This window comes from Palaemon carinicauda, chromosome 42 (assembly GCF_036898095.1).
Source record: "Palaemon carinicauda isolate YSFRI2023 chromosome 42, ASM3689809v2, whole genome shotgun sequence".
Classification (NCBI taxonomy): Eukaryota; Metazoa; Arthropoda; class Malacostraca; order Decapoda; family Palaemonidae; genus Palaemon; species Palaemon carinicauda.
Window position 1 is genome coordinate 31,642,216 of NC_090766.1, and position 25,875 is coordinate 31,668,090.

Here is a 25,875-nt window from a genome sequence, read left to right on the forward strand (position 1 = left end):
AGGTTTATGTGAAGGTACTTTTCTGATTCTGACCACAGGCCTGAGGTCCTGTGGTTCAGGACGTGATGCGTCCGAAAATAGCATCAAATCCGGGGAAGAGACGAGAAGATCCACTCCCTTTCGTAGGTTCTCGTTTGCCACCCACCAACTGAGGTCCGCTCGTTCTCCAGATCCCATGGGGATCGGGATTTCCGGAGAGTCGAGTCCTTGACTCCACCGAGACTTGAGTCGCCACTGAAGGGATCTCATCCTGAGGCGGCTGTTGGGAACGAGACGGGTCAGAGAGGAGAGGTGACCGAGGAGACGAAGCCACGATTGGGCTGGGAGTTCCTCTCGAATGAAGAAAGGTTTCGCAACCTTCCTCAGCTTTGCTATCCTTTCGTCTGATGGGAAGGCTTTGTGGAGATTGGTGTCTATGACCATGCCTAGATATACCAGTTTCTGAGAGGGCTACAGAGAGGACTTCTCGAGATTTACCACGATCCCCAGATCTTGGCAAACTTCAAGGAGCCTGTCTCGGTGGCGAAGAAGGGTCACCTCCGAGTCTGCCAGGATCAGCCAGTCATCCAGATAACAAAGGAGACGGATGCCAATCCTGTGAGCCCATGAAGAGATGATGGTGAAGACTCGGGTGAACACCTGAGGAGCTGTGGAGAGACCAAAACACAGCACCTTGAACTGGTAGATCTTGTTGTCTAGGCAAAATATCAGGTACTTCCTTGAAGACGAATGGATTGGGATCTGGAAGTACGCGTCCTTCAGGTCCAGTGTGTACATAAAGTCTCGCGGTCTCACTGCATGCCTGACCGTGTCTGCCGTCTCCATGCTGAACGGAGTCTGCTTGACAAACCCGTTCAGGGTCAAAAGGTCGATGACTGGTCTCCAGCCTCCAGACGCCTTTCTCACAAGAAAGAGTCGACTGTAGAAGCCTGGGGAGCCGTCTACGACCTCCTGGAGAGCGTCCTTCTCCAGCATGGTCTGGACTTCGGCCCGGAGGGCCTGCCCTTTTGCCGATCCCATGGCAAAAGAGCTCAACGACACTGGGTTCGCTGTCAGGGGAGGTACAGAGGCTGTGAACGGGACACGATACCCTAGAGAGATCACGGAGATCGTCCAGGCATCCGCCCCGAGTTGCTGCCACCTTGTCGCGCAACTCTGAAGGCATCCCCCCACTGGTGGACATGCAGCGGGATTGCCAACCCTAGCGCTTCTGGCCTCGGCTGGTACCTCTAGGGTTTTTGCCTCCCCTGGAGGACTTCTTGCCCCTCATGCTCTTGGCAGGAAAGGGCTTAGACACCTTGGGCTTCACTGCGGTGGTCGTCTTCTTTGTGTCCTTAGCAGGACGGGGCTGCTGGATTGCTGGAGGCTTGTAGGGCCTCGATGTCAGGGCCCTATGGATGAGGGAATCCTGCTTGGATTTCCTCCACCTCTCGGCAGTGAGCTCCACGTCTTTAGGCTCAAACAGGCTCTTACCAAGAACGGAAGAGTGTCTGAGCCTGCTAGACTCTGCACTGGGTACCTTATGATGGAACCTCTCGGCCACAGCGTCCCGACGCTTGAGGATCGCGTTGGCCCACAAGCTCGAGACTTGGTGGGACAGAAACTCAATGGTCCGTGTGCCCGAGAGAAGAAAGGTTTCCAGCGCTTTCCTGGTGCTTTCTTTGAAGAGGTCCTCGAACCACACCACGATGCCCAGAGACCCCAGCCAGATGTCGAGCCATGAAGTCACCTGCATGGCGCACTTGATGACCTTCTCCTGGCTCAGGATCTAAGTGGCTGAGAAGGACACGTGCCGGTTGGAGAGTCTCTCAAGAGGGACTCCCCCTGTGAGTTCTTCCACGGAGTGATGCAAGGGAAGACTCAGAGAAGACTCCTCGAGGAGATCGAAGTACCTCCTCCGATGGACTCGAGGAGGAGGGAGGAGCTTATTACCGGCACTCGATCTGCTGGAGGAGGCAAGCTCAGCGAGCTGGCACTCGACCTTGTCCCTGGCACTCTTCATCCCTTGGGACCAGGGCAAAGCTGCACTTCCCCTAGAGGGTTTCTGAGTGCCGTAGACATGATCCAGGACCGTGTCCTTCCCTTCACGAGGTGGGACCTCAGGGTCTGGGATCCGATTAAGGTTCCTCATGAGGATCAGGACTTGCCCGAACGCGTGTTCTGACTCCTGGTGCACTCCTCCTGAAGGACTTGCAGCGAAGTCTCCCGTCCCCAGTCGCTCTTCCTGGGGGGACACGTGGACATCCTCGGCGGCTCTAGACGGTTCCTGCCTGATCCTAGCTGACGATTTGGGAATCGTCTTAAGAGTCCTTAGGCTCCCTCCTGGGCGGGATGTAGGACTCGAGAAGCGAAGGAGGCAGGTCCTTCTCCACCTCTGGACGAGAAGACCTCTCGGGAAGAGGAGAAACCTCCCCAATTGGTACGATGGGGGAGTATTCCTGCTCGTCCGACTCTCCTGAGGAGGGGTAATCCTCCTCCGCAGGGGAGGGCGAGAAGGTCTGAGGGGGAGTAGGAGCCTTGCGTAAGGATCTGCGCGGGGACAGAATAGGCCTCGGAGGAGGAAGAGACTCCTCTCTTCTTCTTTAGGGGGGAGGAAGCTGCCGCTGGTTCGTGACCCGAATCAGGGAGGGCTGGCTTAATCGCCTGCACAAAAGCTCTGACTAGGGTGCCGAACCAGGGCTGCTGTCTGACAGTCACGCTGTCGGACACTCCCTCTGGAAGGAAAGGGATCGAGGGATCCCTAGGAGGAGTCGACAAACGAGGGTTCGCCTGCAGGGCTGAAAGAGAAGAAGAATCCCTAGACCTGTCCGGGGAGCAGCCCCCCCTCTGGCGAGCGCGCTGGTCTGCGCTTGCGGGGAGGGGAGCGCGACGAGGAAGGGTCCGCCTGGCGGCGATCGCGCTGGAGCTCATGCATCGGGCCCTGGTCAGGGTCGCGCGTGGATGGAGGGCGCGATACTGGAAACTCGCGCACACCCGCGTGGGCGGTGGCGGGCGCGAGGGCGCGATGGCGCAATGGCGCGCAGGTGGGTGTTCAGGAGCGATGGCGCGGGGGCGCGCAGCAGCTGGAGCAAGAACATGGCCGCGAGAGCGCGTAGGCGATGGCGTAGGCGTGCGGCGATCAGGAGCTGGAGCAGGAGGAGGCCGAACGTCCGGGCGCGCAGCGACCTGGCGCGGCCCGAAGGGCGCGAGATAACGGGGGCGCCTGAGCGCGTGTCCGGAAGAACTGGCTGAGGGCGCGTTAGCGCTGGAGCAGGGTCGCGAGCGACCTGGGGGCGAGAAGGTTGGCGCTGATCCGATAAGACCGGCACACTCGCCTGTGGGCGCGATGGTCGCCCTGGCGATCGTGGGCGTGCATGGCACGCATCAGGATGCGGTCGCACCGGAGTGCGCTGCTGCGGAGGCCGCGTGAGGGCGCCCTGGAGTTCGTTGGGCAACATTAGTTGTCTTAAATACAGAAACGGGGCGCGTAGCAGGAACAGGGCGCGATACTAGAGCGTCGTGCACGATCGTATCAGTAGCAAGCTCGTGCGGTCTAGAGGGAGAGCCCAGAGGCAGCCGTGAGCGCCCGTGCGCTAACTTGGGAGCCTCTTGGGCGACGCGATGAGCTGTAGCGACGTGTGGTCGCGTTGGTGAGAGCGTGGGCGATGGTACTGGAACTGCGCGCGGACGCGTATCGCGCATCTCCCTAAGTGGGCGCGTTGGTGTGCGCGTGAGTGCTGGTTCTGGAACCGCGCGTGGGCGCGTGTCGTGCTTTTCCCCCGAAGGCCGCAACGAGCCCGCAGGAACCTGTGGACGCCTGTGTGCCAACTCAGGAACCTCCTGGACCGCGCGCGATGAAACAGGAACTGGGGGGCGGAACTGGGGGGGCGCCGAGGCGCTGGAGGGCGCGTGGGCCCAGGTGGCCGCTGGGGCACCGGTGGACACGTACGCGCCATATCAGGAACTGGCCGCGTGGGCGCAGGTGAGCGGGGTGGCGCTATATCAGGAGCAAGGCGCGTATGAGCAGTTGGGCGCTTGCGCGCTATTTCAGGAACTGCTGGAGGGCGATGGGGCGCCGAAGGACGTGGGCGCACAGGGGGACCCTGGCGCGTAACAGGAACAGGGGCGCGAACGCCTAAGGGTGAGTGCCGAGGCGCTATGTCAGGATCAGCAGGAACACCGGCAGGCGGGCGCGCAGGCGGGCGCGCAGGCGGTGCCTGGCGCTTAGGGGTGAGAGGCGCAGTTTCACACACATGACCCTTCAGCCCCGAAGGGCCTGAAGACTGCACAGAGGCAGTATCAGGTGGTGCGTGAAGCGCATCAGGAGCTTTAGACGTAGATGGTCTGGGCGACAGGTTACAATGTCCCGAAGGACGACCATCCTCCAAAGGGAATCGCGAACGATCCCCAGAGAGGTCTAGGTTGGTAGCTGGCAGGACAGGAGAACGGCGAGTCGTCACCTCCGCAGAGGAATGTGGTGACGACGAGCCGAAGAGGCGCCTCTTAACCCTTTTGAAGGGGGAAGGAAGGCATCTACGGCGAAGGGGAGGGCGAGCCTTCCACCTTATATGCCCACGAGGGGCCGTGGGATCAGCAGGCTGACCATCGATGGGCCTCCGAAGAGGAGTCTCTGTAAGTGAACTCCCCCGAGAGGAAGTATCACCGGCAGGAGAGACCGTGGGAATAAGCTCCTCCCTCGAAGGATGTTCACAGGGGGAGTCAGAACCTTTCGCTACCCCAGCCAAAGGAACGGGCGTTTGGCTAGACCCACGGAATGTTTCCGTCACAACAACGTCAGCCACAGACAGAGGATCTATCTCCACTGAAGTTGGCGATTGTTTGACGGCCGCACCCAGTTTGATCATGTCAAACGGAGCTTCCTTGGAGGGCGAACCCTGCAGCCCCAAGGAAGCCCCAAGGAAGCCCAAAGCTGAAAAAGATCATTATAAGACACAACTCCATCCTCCGGGGGGGGGCAGCCGCCTCGCTATGGGAGGCAACGACCTGTCCTTCACCTCGGGATCGGTTAACAAACATTACGGTCTACGCTACCACTAGCTGGCCTCTCGGAAGAGGCCGCTCGAGTGGGAGCTTCGGAGGAGGAAAGGGCGGCGGAAGAAGAAGACCTGGGATTTTCTCTCTTCCAAGAAGCCTCCGAAGGAGAAAGATCCCTTTTAGCCTTCTTACGTCGCCAGGCAAACCTCTCCCACTGGGAGGTAGACCACTCCCTACGCTCAATACACACGTTAGACCTATCACACCATTGGCCCCTACACAGAGGGCATAAGGAGTGAGGATCCGTGTCCACGGCCGACATAAAGGTACCACAAGGGCGGCCGGGAAGTCCAGGGCACGTACGCATGATGAGTAATAGAGGCCAACTTCACACACACACTGAAAAGAGAAAGCAAACAAAATTATGGCAGTCAACAAAGAGGAGAGCGCTGACAGGTCTGTCGTCTCTCCGAGCCAAAAGTAAAGTGAGCTATTCACCAGTGTGTGTGAGGGGGGAGGGGTAGCTAGCTACCCCTCCCTACCCCCTAACACCCCCCCCCCCTAACTAGCGGTGGGGTAGGAAACCCTTGTTAAAACTTTATGGCTCGTCATTCAGTTACGCCGAAGTAATTATCCCATGTAAATAGTGTGGTTTGTATTTCAGTTACGGAACAAACTTCCATTATGTTAAACAAGAGACCACCTTCTTTTCATACACAAACACAGACAAAAAGTTAATACAGAAATTCTATTCATAACAAATATCCATGTGGCAGTAGTAAGGCTCAAAAAATAGTGGAAAAAGATGATAAATGAAGAGAATGGAAAGATCTCCTCTCCTGTCTCATTCCGTAAAGGGAAGAGTCGACGTGAAAACACTTACGCTTTATGATAATGTGTCAGTAATGACATTATAGATATAGAAAATAGACATGAAAATTAACTTGACACACTGACCCATGTGACACTTAAAAGTCAGGTATCTGATGATATCTGTCGATTTAATACAAATGAGTCAATTTGATGTGTGCGTAGATTTTTTAACCAGTCGCAAATGGTAATTTTCAGCATCTGAAAGAATTACGTACAGAGTCCTAAGCCGTTTTCTTATTACTAAAGAACAGATTATTTTTGATGACTGTTCCTAGTAGATAACTGTATGAAATGCCACTATATGTAATAAAAATTGACCATGACCACAGTAATTTTGTCATGGGATAACATGGTATGATTAAATCATTCTCTTCAAACAATACAGTATTCAAAATAAAGTCAGTAGCCATTTCTATAAACTAGCAATAAACTATATTCAGTAAAACCAAGGGGTACCTGAGGGATCCAAGCTAAAATAATAGCAAAGATGCATGTATTCTAAGCTGTACCTATTCATTGCTAGATACTGTACAGTACTCAAATTCTAAAACAAATGCTTTTACTGGATAGAATTATGATGAAATATTTATAAACCTGAATGTCCATGACCCTGGGCATTTCTAGATCCTGCCCGTGCATCTGGTTCTCTTGGTAATGTGTCAGTAAGGAGTGTAGTTTGTTGGTAATCCGCAAGCCCAGGACACGTTTCTAAACCCAAGTGAAGCGGGAAGAAGCAATTCACGTTTCAGATTAGTGTCAACACAGAATCATGAGGTTATATGATACTTTCTGAAATGGTCCCAAATTATAAAACCCCAAAAATGATAATAAGGATATAATAAGGAAATAATAATGGAATGTGGTCAGTACATATCATAACATATTATAAGCTAAACTACAACCAGCCATGTATCCTTACTTACGAACATTCTGACAATACTAGAGAAAAATGTTAGAGTAAATTGCTTTATCATATTGCAAGGAAAGCTGTAACAGCTTGAATCTCTCGGGGAAATGAAAGTAAATCATTCTACAGTAGCCTCAACTAGAAGAATCTCCACTATTACCCAACAGTAACTTAAAATAACATAATGAATTTTTAATTTCAATTATTAACAAAGAAAACCCGAGGCTATACCTATTTATACTCTTCTTGGAGTCCTACTGCAAAAATTATATTTTATTATCTGAGGAAATGATTACCAATAAGATAGCAAATGAAAGAAAAAATTAATTTGAATAATATCCAAATAAGTAAATAGATTAATTAATAACTATATCAGTTACAGCAAATCTCGCATCTTTAATAACTCTTTCCACAAGATAACACTTCGATGGAAAAGACAAGATATATGATAATAAATAACTTTTATACATCCAGTAAAAGCATAACCATGACAAAACCCGGGAAATCAATTTGAATACCATAAAAACAGTGTGTCCTTTTCTATATTTCAAATGATTCTAAATACTTTGATTATGACATTAGTACCTTTCTAAAACCATTTAAACTTCTCTTTGATACTTTGAAATCAAGCCGACAAAGATGAACGCTCCTGTAAATAATATCTCAAAATACTGTTTACATAATTCTGACATGGTTGTCAAAATACAGTTCACCTTCATTGCATGTAAAGGTCCTAATGTTTTCTCATACATATCACAGTCAAATTGGATGACAGCAAATAAAGCTGAATAAAATTAGAGGCTAAGATGTGATATAATTAATAACAACAATATCCTATCATTTAGTGTTGTGCTTTTAAAAATATATCAACTACAGAATTCTCACAAAGTTTAGCATTTAAAAGTACCTGTATAAGCACCATAGAATTTAAAAGAGTAGAAGGCTTTAACCAAGATAAAAACGAGGTAAGCAAGCAAGCAGCTGGTCTCATTTGGTTTAAAATGAAGTATTTATCAGCCCTCGAAGGAAGCTAAGCATGAATGAACAAGAAGTGTTAATTGTGAGAAGTGAGTGAAGGTTGATGTGAGCTTAATAAATCAAAAACCTTACTAAGAACTTGATTTCATGGCCTATAACTCATGATTCTCTCAACATCGATAACACTGTACTTCAGTGCTTTTGTTATCCATACAAAAAGTCCTCAACATGGAGTTTTTATGATAAAACAAAGTTTTATGAATACTTTCCTGGCAGTTATATATATATAGCTGAGTCTCCGACTTCGGCAGAATTTAATCTAAAATCGCGGCAACCGCCTTGTGGTGGTTGTGTGGTTAGATGGTTAACAACCCTTTCAGGGTGGTACCTGGAATCATTCCCGTTTTCTGTTCCTCAGATTATCTTTGCCCGACCTGTCTCCAGAGGGGAGGTGGGTGGACTTTAAAATATATATATAACTGCCAGGTAAGTATTCATAAAACTTTGTTTTATCATAAAAACTCCATTTTTATGAATAGTACTTACCTGGCAGCTATATATATATATAGCTGATTCACACATTTGGAGGAGGGAAACAGACAGAAAAACATAGTTGGGGAAACAACAAAAGAGTTGTAGGAGAAAAAACACCTTGATTCCTTACCTGCTAAGTTAGCTGACTTCAAAGGTTACTGCCTCTAGAGTCGCTTTCCCTTAGGAGTGTTCAGCCAGGAGTAGACCTGCTACACTGCAAACAACTCAATCGAGTCTGTCAAAGGGGTAGGACCAACAACTTGACTAGACTTCAGAAACTACCTTCGCCCCATATAATAAAAAAATAACTTACAACCTTACTAAAACTAACTATCTAACCTTGCAGAAATAGATATAAGCTATCTATCTGGACTGAGGGAACCGTACCATAAGACGAGGACCTCAGACAACCATAATAAACACAAACTTATATACCTTATATACCTGTACACAAACTAAGGTTGAGTGGGGGTAGTAACTCCTTTGCCTAATACGAAGCTGCAGCTACGTATGGGCCCAAGGTATAACACTTGTCATAGTCCACTCTTACCTCTCTGAGGTAATGAGAAGCGAAGACAGAGTTGCTCCTCCAGAACGTTGCGTCCATGATCTGCCTAACTGACATATTTTTCCGGTATGCCAGTGAGGTAGCAATGGCTCTTACTTCGTGAGCCCGTACTCTCAACAGGGCAAAGTTTTCTTCCTCACATAAGAGGTGGGCTTCCCTAATAGTTTCCCTCAGGAAAAAGGACAAAGCGTTCTTTGACAGGGTTTTTTGAGGATCCTTCACCGAACACCATAACGAGTTGGATGCACCCCTCACGTTCTTGGTGTGGGCCAAATAAGCCTTGAGAGCCCTAACCAGGCAGAGGAGGCTTTCCTGTTCCTGACCCACTAGATTCGTGAGGTTAGGGACTTCAAAAGTCCTGGGCCAGGGTTTCGAAGGGTTCTCGTTCTTGGCAAGAAAGTCAAACCTTAACCCTGGAACGGTACGGTGGGTCGTCCGCGACCCCGAACGTCAAAAAAAAAAAAAAGAGGTTTTTCTCACATGACTCACCCCCGTGACTGAATTTGTGGGTGATCGACCTGCAGTAGGTGTCTCGCCTACACGCTCTAGTAGTGTCCAGATGTGTATTGCTGTAGCTGTACTCCTTCCCCGATTTCTGAGACGCGTCGGGGTCGAGCGCGACCGAGTTTACCCTTCTAAGGTAATTTGCATAATTATCAAAGTTATTACGTATTATGAAATTGTCGTAGAATGGTGCAACTTGTATAGGTTATCAGTTCTGGAAAGTCTTGGTGGATTGTTTGGCTACCATGTCCATGATTTTTTTTTCTTTAGTTAAAATGTCGTTCATCACCACGAGGACCATTTTACCGCGAGTGCCCCTTTTTCATTTTTTTTCATTTTTTTGCCAAGTCATTTTTCCGTAAGATATTGCCAAATAGTGTCGTAAAACTTTTGCTTTTTTAGTGTTGGAAAGTGTGTCTAGATGATCTGGCTACCCATGCGTGACTTTGTTTTTGTCAGATACGACGTAGTTATTGGTATATTGGGTATTTAACTGCGGTTGCCAATTTCTGTTTTTTTTTCAATATTTGTAAAAATTTACTACGTAGTAAGGAATTGCCGTATATTATTTTTTTTTTTTCATGTTTATGTGTTAGAAAGTGTGCCTTGATGGTTGGGCTAACACGTGCATGTCTTTTTTTTTATCTTAGATGCCCAATATTAGAATGTTGGGCATTTTTCCGGGAGTGCCCCTTTTTATTTGTTTTGCATTTTTTTGCTTAGTCATGTTACCGTAAGGAATTGGCAAGTAGTGTCGCAAAACTTATATTTTTATAGTGTTGGAAAGTGTTTCTAGATGATCTGGCTACCCATGCCTATTTTTTTTAGCCAGATATAGCGTATATATAGGTATGTGTTCGATTTTCCTGTGATTGCCATTTTTTCGTTTTTTCCCATTTCTTTCAAAATTACTACGTACTAAGGAACTATCACAGAGTAATGATTCATTTAGATGTTTATTTGTCGGAAAATGTGCCTTGATGGTTTGCCTAGCACATGGCTGAAATTTTTTTTTCTGAAATGCGTATAATAAAATGTTGACCATTTTTCCGCGAGTGCCCCTTTTTATTTGTTTTGCATTTTTTTACTTAGTCATGTTACCGTAAGGAATTGGCAAGAAGTGTCGCAAAACTTATAATTTTATAGTGTTGGAAAGTGTTTCTAGATGATCTGGCTACCCATGCCTATCTTTTTTTTTAGCCAGATATGGCGTATATATAGATATGTGTTCGATTTTCCTGTGATTGCCATTTTTTCGTTTTTTTCCCATTTCTTTCAAAATTACTACGTACGAAGGAACTATCACAGAGTAATGATTCATTTAGATGTTCATTTGTCGGTAAATGTGCCTTGATGGTTTGCCTAGCACGTGGCTGAATTTTTTTTTCTGAAATGCCGTATATTAGAATGTTAGCCATTTTTCCGCGAGTGCCCCTTTTTATTTGTTTTGTATTTTATTGCTTAGTCATGTTACCGTAAGGAATTGGCAAGTAGTGTCCCAAACCTTATATTTTTATAGTGTTGGAAAGTGTTTCTAGATTATCTGGCTACCCATGCCTATCTTTTTTTTAGCCAGATATGGCGTATATATAGGTATGTGTTCGATTTTCCTGTGATTGCCATTTTTTCGTTTTTTCCCATTTCTTTCAAAATTACTACGCACTAAGGAACTATCACAGAGTAATGATTCATTTAGATGTTTATTTGTCGGAAAATGTGCCTTGATGGTTTGCCTAGTACGTGGATGAAATATTTTTTTTCTGAAATGCCGTATATTAGAATGTTGGCCATTTTTCCGCGAGTGCCCCTTTTTATTTGTTTTGCATTTTTTTGCTTAGTCATGTTACCGTAAGGAATTGGCAAGTAGTGTCGCAAAACTTGTATTTTTATAGTGTTGGAAAGTGTTTCTAGATGATCTGGCTACCCATGCCTATCTTTATTTTTAGCCAGATATGGCGTATATATATAGGTATGTGTTCGATTTTCCTGCGATTGCCACTTTTTTGTTTTTCCCATTTCTTTCAAAATTACTACGTACTAAGGAACTATCACAGAGTAATGATTCCTCTAGATGTTTATTTTTCGGAAAATTTTGTTTACTTCTTTTTTGATTGAATATCATCAAATTTTTTTAGCTAAAATATTATATTGTTTTACATTTTTTTTTTTTTTATTTCCCTTCAAAAAATTTTTTTGGGGTCAGAATTTTAATTTTATAGTCGTAAAATAATCGACAATTATCCAGCAACCCACCATACAATTTTTATGCATATCCAAGAATAATTAGATTAGTAAATAACACCTTGAAATTGATATACCCTTCCTACATTTCAAGTGGCAGATTAGGGAGTCTGAGTCAGTGTGGTTGGCGGCCATTTTGTGGACATATCCGAAGCGTAAGTTGCCCTATCTATATATATTCTTGTTCCCTATAGAATTTGTGATATTTTGGTATATTTTTACCTGCATAAATATCATATTATATATTAAATATATGTATTTTTTTACGAAATTTCTAAGTACTCAAAAAATTACCTTTAGATATGGCCCCTGATATAAATGTAATTTACAAAATAATGAAGATTTTTTTACATATTTCTATTTTAGGATAACATATGTTTATTCCCTAAAAAAAATAGCCACTTCCTATTTCATTTGGGTACCCAAAAAAATTCATGAAATTTGGACAAATCTTTTTGGCCAAAAAAAGTTACCCTTTTTTTCTCATTTCAGATCTTCACCTCCATGGGTCTGACTTCATCCAAAATACATCAAGATGTGTCCTAAACATTCAAGAATCAATTCCTAAAAGGATTTGTGTATATATGTATAAACTTTTTTTTTATGAATTTTTATGTAAGGTCTTTTTTTTCTACTTAATTTTTTAAAATATTTATAATAAATAGTTTTTCTGCAGATGAGTAGTATTTATCTTTACAGTTGTTTTAAGCATTCATTTAAGTTTTTTTGGCAAAAGAAAAAAGGAGGTTACTGCAAAAACTGATTTTTCAAGAATTTTTTTTTGGCGTCGGGGTCGCGCGCGTCCGAGTATACCCTTAAAGGGGTGTCCGAGGAGCGTACCTATCCAGGGTTAAGGCACAAACCGCTCCATTTTAATTGAAGCCTATAAGTTTCTCGATTGCCTGGACCTCGCTGACCCTTCTGGCAGTCACTAGAGTCAAAAGGAAGAGGGTTTTCTTAGTCACATCTCGAAGAGAGACTTGCGAGATAGGCTCAAATTTCTTGGAGCACAGAAACTTAAACACCACATCCAGGTTCTAAGATGGGGGTCTTAACTGTACTTGCTTCGTCGTCTCAAAGGACCTAACGAGGTCCTGCAAGTCCTTATTCTGAGACAACTCTAAGCCTCTATGCCTAAAGACAGTTGAGAGCATGCTCCTGTATCCTTTAATGGTAGATACAGCCAGCTTAGCATCCTGCCTGAGGTACAAAAGAAAGTCTGCAATCTGGCTTAGAGAGGTAGAGGACGAGAAAACCTTGTGCCTCTTGCACCAAGCTCTAAAGGTCTCCCACTTTGACTGGTAGACTCTTTGTGAAGAGATCCTCCTTGCTTTGGCAATAGCTTTCGCCGCTTGTGCCGAAAAGCCTCGAGATCTAACGAGCTTCTCGACAGTCTGAAGGCAGTTTTGATGAAATCTCTCGAAGTGGGGTTGTCTGAGAAGATCTGGACTTGCCGGGAGTCTTCTTGGAACGTCTATCAGCATGCCTACCACTTCGGTGAACCATTCCCTTGCAGGCCAGAATGGAGCCACTAGGATCATTCGTCCCGAATCGAGGAGAGCAAATTTTCTGACAACCAGATTGATGATCTTGAACGGGGGAAAGGCATACATGTCCAACCCCGTCCAATCCATTAAGAAGGCGTCCACTGCAACAGCTTCCTCGTCCGGGACTAGGGAGCAGTAGTTGGGGATCCTCTTGTTCAAACTGGAGGCGAAAAGGTCTATTACAGGTCTGCCCCACAACTTCCAGAGGCTCTGACAGACATGTGGGTTGTGAGTCCACTCTGTGGGAAGAACTTGTCCCCTCCTGCTGAGAATGTCTGCCCTGATGTTTCTCTGCCCTTGAACAAACCTCGTCAACAGCTGAGTCTTGTTCTTGTTCGCCAAAAGGAGAAGCTCTCTCGCAGTTGTGAACAGAGAGAGGGAGTGGGTTCCCCCTTGTTTCCTTATGTACACGAGAGCTGTGGTGTTGTCTGAATTGATCTCCACAGTCTTTCCTGACACTGAGGTTCTGAAGGCCTTTAGCCCTAACAAAATGGCCATCAATTCCTTCCTGATGATATGCCAACTGATCTGACTCCCTTCCCAAATACCTGAGACCTCTTTGTTCCCTAGTGTTGTTCCCCAGCCTGACTCGGACGCGTCTGAGAATAACACTAGGTCGGGGTTCTTCTTGAACAAGGAGATCCCTTTTCACAACAGAGCTGGGTCCAGCCACCACATCATAAGATCCTTGATCTTTGTCGGTATGGGAAAAGAAAAAGAGTTCTCCTGGATCTTTCTGTTCCAAACCTTTGCGAGGAAGTGTTGTAGAGGCCTTAGGTGCAGTCTCCCCAACGGGACAAACTGCTCTAGGTAGGATAGAGTTCCCAGCAGACTCATCCACTCCTTCGCTGAGCATTCTTGTTTCTTTAAAAAATTCCTTGACTTTGTCTAGGCACCTGGTCTGCCTCTCCTGGGAGGGAGAAGCCCGAAAAAGAACTGAATTCAGAACTATCCCCAAATAGAGAATAGTCTGATTCGCCTCGGTCTAAGACTTCCCCCAGTTGACGATGAGTCCCAGGTCCTGAGTCATCGTATATGTCTTCAGTATGTCCTCCAGACATTTTTCTATCGACTGTGATTGGATCAGCCATCGTCAAGATAGAAGGATACCCTTATCCCCTCCTGGTGTAACCAGCCTGCCACATTCGCCATTAGTCTGGTGAAAACTTGGGGAGCTGTGCTGAGACCGAAGCAAAGTGCCCTGAATTGGAAGCACTTGCCCTGGAACACAAATCTCAGATATCTCCTTGAAGACGGATGAATGGGGACGTGAAAATAAGCGTCCTGCAGGTCAAGAGATACCATCCAGTCGCCTGGATGAACTGCAGCCAGCACTGACTGAGTCGTCTCCATGGAGAACTTTGTTTTCTCCACAAAAGCGTCCAGAGAGCTGACATCTAGGACTGGTCTCCATCCACCCGAGTTCTTGGGAACCAGAAACATGCGATTGTAAAAGCCTGGGGAGGTAAGGTCTTGAACCAGCTCTATTGCTCCCTTGACCAACATCTGGTCGACTAGCTCCAGAAGAGCCTCTCGTTTCCCCGCGTCTGTGTACTGAGCCACTAAGGCTAGGGGAGTGTCTGAGAGAGGTGGTTTCTTTAAAAAGGGGATCTTGTAACCTTCCTTGACGACCGAGAGGGACCAGATGTCCGCCCCTCTCCTTTTCCAAGACTGCCAAAAACGAGACAGTCTTGCCCTACTGGTGTCTGGAGGACTACCATCTCCTTTTTTGGATCGGGGCCTAAACGCACCTCTGCTGGTCCTTGGCCCTGACTCTTGTCTTCTCCCCCTAAAATCTGCTCTCAAGGAGGTCCTGCCCCAAAAGGGCTGTTGAAACTTCTCTTCCTTCTTCAGAGGAGCAGGAGCAACAGGTAAGGTTTTCCTAGCAGACCGAGACAAAAGGTCCTGAGTAGCCTTCTGTGCCAGAGAAAGGGAGATATCTCTGACCAGAGCTTCAGGAAAGAGATGACGTGAAAAAGGGGCGTAAAGCAGCTCCGACTTCTGGGCAACAGTCACAGATCTAGAGGTGAAGGAGCACAAAAGGGCCCTCTTCTTTAAGACCCCTGCTGAGAAAAGGGAAGCCAATTCATTCGCCCCATCCCTTAGAGCTTTGTCCATGCAGGACATGATACTCGTCAGGTCCTTCGTGTCCTCCAGGAGTTCAGTCTTCCTGGCCAGAGTCCCGAGAGACCAGTCCAGGAAGCTAAAAACCTCGAAAACCCTGAAAATTCCCTTGCCGAGGTGATCAAGCTCCAACATGGACCACATCACCTTGGCAGAGTTTAAAGCATGCCTTCTTGCCGAGTCCAAAAGAGCAGAGAAGTCACTTTGGGAGGAGGCAGACACTCCTAACCCCAAAAGTTCCCCTGTCTCATACCACATACCGGCCTTGGAAGCGAGCCGAGATAGTGAGAAAGAAAAGGTGGTCTTGACAGATTGTCTCCGTTCCTTCATCCAATCATCCACCTTAGCGAGAGCTTTCCAGGCCGAAATTGAAAGTTTCATTTTGATGAAGGCCGAAGACTTTGTAGCTTTCTTCCTGATAAATTGAGACTGAGGAGAACGAGGGGCCGAAGGTTGAAATTCCTCCCCATAAAGTTCCAAAAGAGAGCGAGAAAGAACCTTATAATCACTAGCAGAGTCGGCAGGTTTTTCTTCCTCTTCCGAAATATCTTCGAGGTCCTGCTCAAGGATAACATCTTGAAGAGTTGGGCTGTAAGCAGTCTGGCACTGAGAGCCGTTTGAATCCTGGCGCCGAGCGCACCTAAAATCCTATCGGCGAGAAGCAGTATCGTCACGATGGCAAGAAGCAGTATCATCACGATGACGAGAAGCGGTATCGTCACAATGACGAGAAACGGAATTGTCCTGAAAAGGCAGGCTGCTTTCGTCCTGAAAATGCAGGCTGCCTTCGTCTTGAAAATGCAGACTGCATTCGTCCTGTTTCCTAAAAAACGAGGCGGTAACGTCCTGGCGTTTCGAATTAGAAACGGAATCGTCCTGGCGCCGAGAACGAGAGGCAGTATCGTCCTGGCGCCGAGAGCAGGAGGAAGTAAATTCCTGGCAGCGTGACAATGAAGAGGGTGTGCGTTGTCGTACGGCTGACGAAGAGCGCAGAGGTTTCTTGGGAGAGAGACTAAGTTCCCTCTTAGAAGATGATCTCTCAACAGGTAAAGAGACGTCCTTACGTCTGACGGACTGTGAAGGAGGGTGGCTGAAAGCTTGAACTAACGATGTAAGTTGTTCCTGCATAACAGCCATGAAAGCTTTAGCAACCTCCGCTGGTTCTCGCAGTTCCGAAGGAGGCAGTTGTCGTACGGCTTGATTGGGAGCGCTGGCAGAAGCAGCAGGGAGTTTAGCAGGAATAACTGGGCTAGGGACTCTCTGTTTCGTCCTCTTAACAGGAACATCGAAATCGTCTTCCGAAGGATCAGGTTCTCGGCTACTCGAACCGGGAGAGGGAGAGCGAGACTGCACATCCCGGTTCCACCCTCTCTTCGTTGGTCTTGATTCGTAACGCCAATTACGTCTGAGAGAAGGATCAGGTGAAGACACAAACGTATCCGAAACGCCTTTTCTACGGCGGTCAAGAGCAGCCTGGGAGGTCGCAACAGGACTGTCTGAGGCGACGACTGACCAAGGATAAGCACCTCTCATCCCCTTTCGACTTTCGACGTACCTTCTCCCTTGGTCCTGGGAGCTTGGTAGAGGTCTAGACCTAGGGGTATGACAGATTCGATCAGTCGCCACCTCCACTGCACTTTCACAAGCACTAATTTCACCTACACCCTTACCTTTAAAGGCCTTAAGTTGTGCTTTAATGGCCTCTAACTCAGCACCTATCCTAGCATACCCAGGGTCATCCATAGGCACAGATCCTGCAGAAGGGGCAGGAGTTACTACATTCAGGGAAGGAATAACTTCCAAAGAGGTTACAATTAAAGGGTCAATAGATAAATCTAAGCTAGCTTCACTAGCAGACTTTGACTTTGATTTAGCTCTCCTAGCTCTATCAACTTCAAGTTTGCGCACATAGCGCTTCATAGCTAACCAATTATCATCATTTAAACCCTCGCATTCCTCGCACCTATTATCTAGTGCCCATTCAAACCCCCTGCAACCCATACAGATAGTGTGAGGGTCAACCGACAATTTCGGTAACCTCATCTTGCAAATATCATTCGCACATATACGAATATGAATTTTTTCACTCATGGTAATGAAGCAAAAAAGACAAAAAAACAAAAACAAACACGATTGCCAAATCCCAACACAGTGTACTTCACCAAAAACGAAGTCCAAAAAAGCGATGAAGGGAAAGCGATCCGAATAAACTCTAAAAGGCGTACAACGATGTTGTCGATCCGGCCGGCAGAGATAATCTGAGGAACAGAAAACGGGAATGATTCCAGGTACCACCCTGAAAGGGTTATTAACCATCTAACCACACAACCACCACAAGGCGGTTGCCACGATTTTCGATTAACCCTTTTACCCCCAAAAGGACGTACTGGTACGTTTCACAAAAGCCATCCCTTTACCCCCATGGACGTACCGGTACGTTCTTGCCAAAAAATGCTATAAAATTTTTTTTTTCATATTCTTTTTTAATTTGTTGAGAAAATTCAGGCATTTTCCAAGAGAATGAGACCAACCTGACCTCTCTATGACAAAAATTAAGGCTGTTAGAGCAATTTAAAAAAAATATACTGCAAAATGTGCTGGGAAAAAAAATAACCCCTTGGGGGTTAAGGGTTGGAAATTTCCAAATAGCCTGGGGGTAAAAGGGTTAAATTCTGCCGAAGTTAGAGACTCAGCTATATATATATAACTGCCAGGTAAGTACTATTCATAAAATTACAAACTTACTATGTTCCAAGAAGTTGTATGTAAATGGAATTTTGTCAAATTTTGGACTTGGTTAGGCCTCACCTAACTCTCATACCTATAATTTTCAGCCGCAAAAGTCAACAAATAGTCCCATATCATATTGCTTACTGCATTAAATTATATAATAGTGTTTAATTACCGTATTTCATTATGAACTTTCAATACTATCTGAGATTTAGGATTTCCGTTGGATTTGTTTGCATCTCCAAATGTTTGTAAGTCTAACATTTGTAAGTGAGGACCTTTTGTATATAACTGGTGTTACCACGAATACTCTAATAGTGTACTTCCAGAGAGAAACTGTTTGTATGTTATCCTTATGTAAACAAATGATGCTTTAGACACGCCTCTGATATTTTGTTCTAACGTTAAAGAAATATCGATCCTCTTTCTGGTTCTTGGCATTACTGACTCTTTCTGTCACTACACAAACGACTAGAAATAGTGGTTTCTTTTTCCCCACCAATATGAATCATAATTCCGAAAATATTTACATTTCCTTCTTGGACCTTATCCACACATTTTTCCTGATTAGACGACCTTCATGGTCAACTTTAAGGGCTTGAACCTCAGTCTCATACTTTAGAGGGGTGACATAAGTCAAGGAAAAATCCATGCATAATAACTCTCTGGTGATCCTGGCAGTGACAAATTTTCTGTCAGGCTCATGACTTATGAAAATATTTACGGTGAGAAATGACGTAATGCGTCAACCTACTGTACTTAGGCTGACAATCTTAGCGCAACTAACAAAGAAATAAAGATAGAAACTTTATTTTCATATAGCTACATGAATGTGTGATGTACCAAACACATCTGTTCTAAGGCAGGAATTGTGCTATAGAGTGGGCGGCTTCTTTCTGCCTCATCTTTGGTTCTAGCCGACTCTAGTTTTCATGGCTGTGTCAACTGATGGGGACAGACTACAGTCAAACCTAAGAATGATCAAATGTGAATACTGGAGAGTGTTCTACCATCGAGCTATGTTTCCCTGGACTAGAGATCTACTGTTCCCTATATTGGAAAAATGGTGAAACAGACTTTTTTTTTGTCTATGATGTTCATGCTTGTAAGCAGCTGTAGTGTTACCTGGCATTCATCGTTTCCACTAACTTATTTCTCTCCTGCTATGTGCCAGTGTGCTTTTTCCGTATTAGGGAAATATACAAGACCAGTAAAAGCTGCAAAATCTGGAATACCAAACCCAACCCCTATCCATTCAAATTGTTTACACAATAAGATAAAATTTCTATTAATTCATAACGGATTCAGTTTCAACAATTTTTTTTTTTTTTTTTTTTGCATAACATGTCCTAATTTTAAGTTTTACTTTTTCTTTTTTTATTAAAATATGGACAACACAAAAATAATATAGAGCCTTTTAGAAAATGAAAAATTCTTTCACATGGAGAAAAATGCAACCATTCTACCTGAAATATGATGAAGTTACTCTTTGTAAAGAGTAGAATCATCTATACATTCTTCATCTTCTGCTGACTATATTAAATAATAGCCAGCAAAACGATAGTATAGAGCACAGTCCATTATAACAGAAAACTGTAAAAGAAAATCAAACAAACTTATTTTCAAAATTAACCATATGAAAGTAATGACTTTATTATTCCTCTTAATCTGAGTGTATGCTACACACAACAATTGTATCATTCTGGTTAATACAATTACAGTATACAAATAGTACAGTTTCTTACATGTGGTGATACAGGTGGCGTATTCCCGGGGCTACCGTTGTCTCCACCGGATCCTGACGCGACTGTCGTTATAATTTCAGGAGTTTCTTTTGTCTCGACTGGCTCTTGCGAATCATTCTTGGATGCATCTCTGTACCTCAAGCCGCTGATATCACAAATGGTCTCGTCTCCGCACCTGACCATGCACTTCTTATGACAGACAATACCACATTCTCCACACTGATATGCATCCTTCAGCCAGATCTGAAAATTAAATCATTTGCTAAAGCTATTTTGTCTAAGGCCTGTGGAAATGCTATACTGTACATAAATGGAAAGAAACTAATCATGAACTGGTTTGTAAGTCTGGAAAAAATGCAATGGTGCACATATGAATGGACTACATAAAAAACCATTTTCTGACGTCTGTAATAAATTAAATTGTGATTAGAACCACAACAATTAACCCAGGAATGCTGAATATCAGGGATGAACAAATGAAAATGCTATACTGCAATACAAAATATATACATGAAGTCATGAAGAAAACAAGAGGCTCAAATATGGTAATTATTCATCCAAATAACTTTTAAAATAAAATTTGAATTAAAGACAAATAACATTGACATATGTCACTACATGTTTTTTTTCTTCTTAAGTTTACATAATTCATTTCTATCCCTTATGTATGGTACAATTTTTTTCTTTTCAAAAGAATGGAGTATTTTGCCTTTAGTAGAAGAAATTCTCACCTTTTTCCTACAAAAGTTACACTGAACTGCAGAGTTAAAATGAGTCCTTTTGAAGTCATGAATTCGATCCTCTACTATGTCCTGCATACCATACATTTCGTCCTCTTCGGATACGGTCCCATCTGTCAAGCTTTCGTCTTCTGATATTGGACGGTTGGACACCTTATCTTGATTTACTCTCATCGATACATCGCACCTGCAAGCATAAATCGTATAAATGAATAGTTGGAGAGTAAGTTATAACATTAACTGTATGCATTATTTGACTATAATACTTAAAATATAATATCCAAACATCTTAAATTTACTTGTAATTTAGCAGCTAAGATACATGAAACAAATTCTGTATGTTTAATCAAAGAATAAAAAAGTTAAAAGCTGTTGAAATATGAAATAATTCACATAACTTCACTACAAATAAGAATACCGGATCATAACTACAAGCTGCCAATCTCATACTTCTTGGCTTTTCAATCATATCTTTGAGCTATAACAAAGTGTACTTTGTGATGTTTGGGAGCCTGCAAGGTCATTCAGTGTCCATCTGCAACCGGGGGAAACCTTTGAAGTTATAATATGAAGTAAATCTTGAAGAGGATGGACTACAAGATGGAAGAAAGGAAGCAAGAATGGAGGTAAAGAAGGATATATAGCATGTGCAGTTGGGGGATCGAAGGAATGCTGCAAAGACTCTCGAAGTAATGCCTACAGAGAACCATGCAAGGTGCACCGACTGTGGACAAGGGGCCAGAGCCGGCAATAGCCCCCTGTAGTGTTGAGGAAAAAGAGCTGGCACTAGTCCTCTATGGGATCAAGGGGGCAAGAGACTTTGGTAGCACAAAAGTTAAACATACCGAGTTTTACTGAGTTATTATCAGAACTAGAGGGGCACTCAGAGCACAGACCTCTGCCTGACAGCTTATTTCTTGACCTTGACCTTGACATATTAAATGGCATGGATTTTCAAACACTCAAATATAAACCTAGTTTAAAGTCTCTGTGACAAAAGTGTCCAAACATATAGCTGATTATGTGAATTGGACATTTTGCTTGACCGTGACCTTTACCTTTGACCTTGATCTTCTCATGTTTAACTATGTCAAGCTTCTTACATAACAGTTAATCCCTGCAAGTTTCATTACTCTACAACTAAAATTGTGGCCAGGAAGCTGTTCACAAACAAACAGGGGTGAAAACATAACCTCCTTCCAACTTTGTTGGCGGAGGTAATTAATACCAAAAATGACTAATTAAAATTACTTAGTTAAACAAAAACTAACCTGTCCTGCGGTTGGTAAGTAAGGGACAGCATAACATCTCCATAACAGAGGTTCATATCGAAACCTTTATGAGGGGTTAGTGGGTCGCACATCACTTCGGGACATTTGGGATGGGGAGGCTTAAGGGTCAGTATCCTCACAGCGTGTCCTTGGGTATTCAGCGTTGTTTCGGGGATCAACGATATGATGGGGATATTGACGTAACCAACCAGAGTATCGTCGGTTAGATCCGCCACCACTTTGTCTTCCTTGAACTTTGCTTTTTCAGTTTCCTTAATTCTTCTCTTGTCTCTATCTCTGTCCCTCAGTATGAATTTCGACTCTACGTTTTTCTCCGCGTAATCTACCTCACAGTCTTGCTTTGATGAGCCACTTTTACTCCAAACCGCTACATTCAGATACTTATTCTCTTCTTCCAGCCAGAACTCAAAATCACTATTAAATATTGGATCCTGCAAAGAAAAGGTCCTTTTATTAATTCTCCACTCTCAGTTTCAGCAACTAAAAATTTCAAAATTAAATACTTCTAAGTTAAAAACTTAAAATTTTAAATTAAACATAAACATTTGATGAAATCACACAGGTTCAAATCTCACGAGCAGCTGAAATAATTTCAAAGAAACCTTTTATATTTCTAGAACACAGAAGGTCCTCAACTTACAAAAATTCAACTTACAAACATTCGGAGGTACAAACACAAATCCAACTGGAAATAACAAAGATAAGATAAAGAAATACTGTACTGTATTCAAACAGTATTACTGTATATAATTTGATACAGTAAGTAAAACGACCTTTGTAATAACCTGATATCGATTTCATATGAAACCCAACTATTTGTTGACTTTTGTATCTGGAAATCATAGGTATGGGATTCAGGTTTGGCCTACCCTATGACAAAATCTTAAAAAATCAACTTACAAACTACTTCTTGGAACCAATTAAGTTTGTAAGTTGAGGACCTTCTCTAGAGTAAAACCAATAAACTGTGCAGTAATGCTAAAGTAAAAAATCTAGAGCTTTATAAAGAGGCAAACAACTGAAAATTCCTTCAGGTTACCTACTCATTGGTAAGGGTTCTATAGTCTAATTACTATATAGTCCTTAACAGAAAAGCATTTGTAAACAGACCAAACAACAGGATACAATTACGTCACTGAATGTACTGTTCACCACTCTATTTGCCTCTACACATACTCTTATATAATCTATATTTCAAGTGCAGGCTGTATTGCAAAGGCATGAGACAGCATATGACTCATCTAATCAATCATAGAAAAATTCCAAGATACAGTACCACGGTACTGTAAAATGACAATTTCGGAGATAATTTGTATTTTTCCTAACCATACAAACCTTAGCTATTTACATTGGGTATTATTTCCGGCGTAGCTGAAATGGCGAGCCATTAGATTTTTAACAAGGGTTAACTACCCCCTCGCTAGTTAGTGAACTGGTTCACTTCGCTTAGAGGTAGGACTTCACGGGGGACAGGGCTGGCGGGCAAGTATGTGTAAATAGCTAAGGTTTGTATGGTTAGGAAAAATATAAATTATTTCCGAATTTGTCATTTGTTCCGTAACCGAAATACAAACCACGCTATTTACATTGGGTGACTTAACCCTTAGGTAGGGTGGTAAGTCCCAGCCTTACTGGCTTTGGCTTTGCCCAGGGACTCAAAATGCGAGTGTGTAGCATTCGAGATAAGGAGTCCCTGCACCTCGCAAGTTCCTTGCTCCGCAAGGAACGTGCGGCCTACATAAGCTTGTGTGTGAAGGAATGAAGTGTGACCCATCCTAGGAAGTCGACCTGAAGTCCTTAGATGGAGCTCTAGGCTAGGACGTTCCCAATACCACCTCGTCAGGGTATGGGGGACGCAACAGTATTATCTAATACTAGGAACACAAGGAAGCATGGTTTACCTGCAATGGTTTGAGGTCAGCTATGCAGAAAACCCAGGATGCTGCTTTCCCCAAGAGAGGGGAGGATGAAGAAAAGAGTAGGGCCAGGCATACTTTTTCATTCATGCAGACTAAAACCGGATAACAATGCCCTCAACCTTCTGCTACTTGTCCCTGGACAGGTATGATGGGTCGTACACGACCCCTACAGCATGTTCAAAACCTGTTTTCTGGGCTCCGACCCGTGCCGCCCAGTGAAATGCTCCTTTAACATCATTTTTAAGGTAAAAACTGCTATGAATTTACCAGAGAAAAATCTGTATAGGAATGCTAGGTTGAACCCAGCTCGCTCACCTTAATAAGGTGTCGGTATAATACTGGGGCGCTGAATAAATCACAACCAGAGGCCTCGCACCATTTAGATATCTCCTGTCAACATCCCCGAACAGCGAGGTGCCGTTCAACATCCTACTACTACTAGCAATCCCACGCCAGTGACGTCCCTCCTTTTAATAGCACGTTCTTTCAAACACTTACTTTGCCTTGGAGTGTGAATTTTGCTGGTTTTTCCTGGTTTTACCTCAAGATGTCGGACTCTACTGTCACTCCATCTAAGTTAAGTACCAGATCTATGAGTTTTGAGATTTTGGAAGGGGCCTTGCCCTTTTTTACCTATAATATAACAGCTTTATTGTTCACGACCCCGCGTGGGTCTTTCATGGCGCCTGGCTCCCTCCTATCTCTCTCTCGTTTCGTTCTTAACGATTTTCAATGAGTCCTCCATACTGATTGTTTCTCGTTATGAACTTTATGGGTTTCCACGGTTCACACACCGTATTAATTTCTATATTGTCCTGTTATTATGATAACCGTTATTACATATACGTGTGCGTATTATCGGTAGGTTGGCATGCCTGGTCACCTTCGGGCGTTCCTATTTCACTATATTATTACTTGGATTATTCGTTCGCACGCCACGGACTTGCTTATCATTTTAACGTCATTCGTTTGCTTGCATTAGCTCGAGGGGCTTTCATGCGTCAGATATTACATATTAGTTTGCATTTGGTTAGCACTTCACTGACTCTGTGTTATGTTGGTAGCCCTGCCGCAGCGCTGTCAGGCTTGGGTTTCTCCTGTCTCATGTTCGCTCCCTCGTTTTTTTTACGATTGATGTATAGTTGATTTTATTATTATTACCATCCAGCATGCCTTCCTATCTTATTTTACCATGTGTTATGTTTTTTATAGTGTTATTAGTTTTTCCACGTGATCATATCAATCGTGGGTCTGGCAGGTTGGTATACCTGCTATCGCCCCACTCCTAGCCTCCCTCCCGCCCGATACCCCACCCCAAGGTTACCTCCCTCTCTCTCTCGCAATCGAGTTATAGAGTCACTTTATTGCGTTATGATCCTCTCCCGGGGGCATTCGCTTTCTTTGCACGGGCGGTTCCCGTTGATCTGTGAGGCTTGCTATAATTATACATTAACGTACATTACTTACTCTTTTGTACTACTCTACCCGGTCGTAGTCGTTTTCTCTCCGTCGCTCGTTTGGCCATCGATCGGCGGGAAGTTTTCTGCTCGGTCCGTGGTACCTCGTCATGTTATATTATTTATTAACCCTTTTACCCCCAAAAGGACGTACTGGTATGTTTCACAAAACTCATCCCTTCACCCCCATGGACGTACCGGTACGTCCTTGCAAAAAGATGCTATAAAATTTTTTTTTTTCAGATTTTGGATAATTTATTGAGAAAATTCAGGCATTTTCCAAGAGAATGAGACCAACCTGACCTCTCTATGACAAAAATTAAGGCTGTTAGAGCAATTTAAAAAAAATATACTGCAAAATGTGCTGGGGAAAAAATAACCCCTTGGGGGTTAAGGGTTGGAAATTTCCAAAGAGCCTGGGGGTAAAAGGGTTAAGTTTTGTACGTGCTACTCCCTCGGTCCCGCACGTCATGGACCCATTAAAGATCCCTTCCCCCCTCTAGTGTCACGCACCTCACAGACCTCATATATATATATATATATATATATATATATATATATATATATATATATATATATATATATATATATATATATATATATATATATATATATATATATATATATATATATATATATATATATATATATATATATATATATATATATATATATATATATATATATATATATATATATATATATATATATATATATATATATATATATATATATATATATA

The 25,875-nt window shown here is 43.9% G+C and overlaps 1 protein-coding gene across 4 annotated transcripts in view; it reads right to left on the reverse strand.

The window, feature by feature from the left end:
• The window catches only part of LOC137632989 (PDZ domain-containing protein 8-like), a 454,088-nt gene that overhangs the window by 82,944 nt on the left and 345,269 nt on the right, over positions 1–25,875 (reverse strand). For all 4 annotated transcript variants that reach the window (XM_068365143.1, XM_068365144.1, XM_068365141.1 and 1 more), the window contains exons 11-13: positions 21,737–22,188; positions 20,457–20,652; positions 19,726–19,968 (exon numbers count right to left, since the gene is read on the reverse strand). In XM_068365143.1, coding sequence (XP_068221244.1) covers positions 19,726–19,968; positions 20,457–20,652; positions 21,737–22,188 — 891 coding nt within the window. The remainder of the gene's footprint in view (positions 1–19,725; positions 19,969–20,456; positions 20,653–21,736; positions 22,189–25,875) is intronic.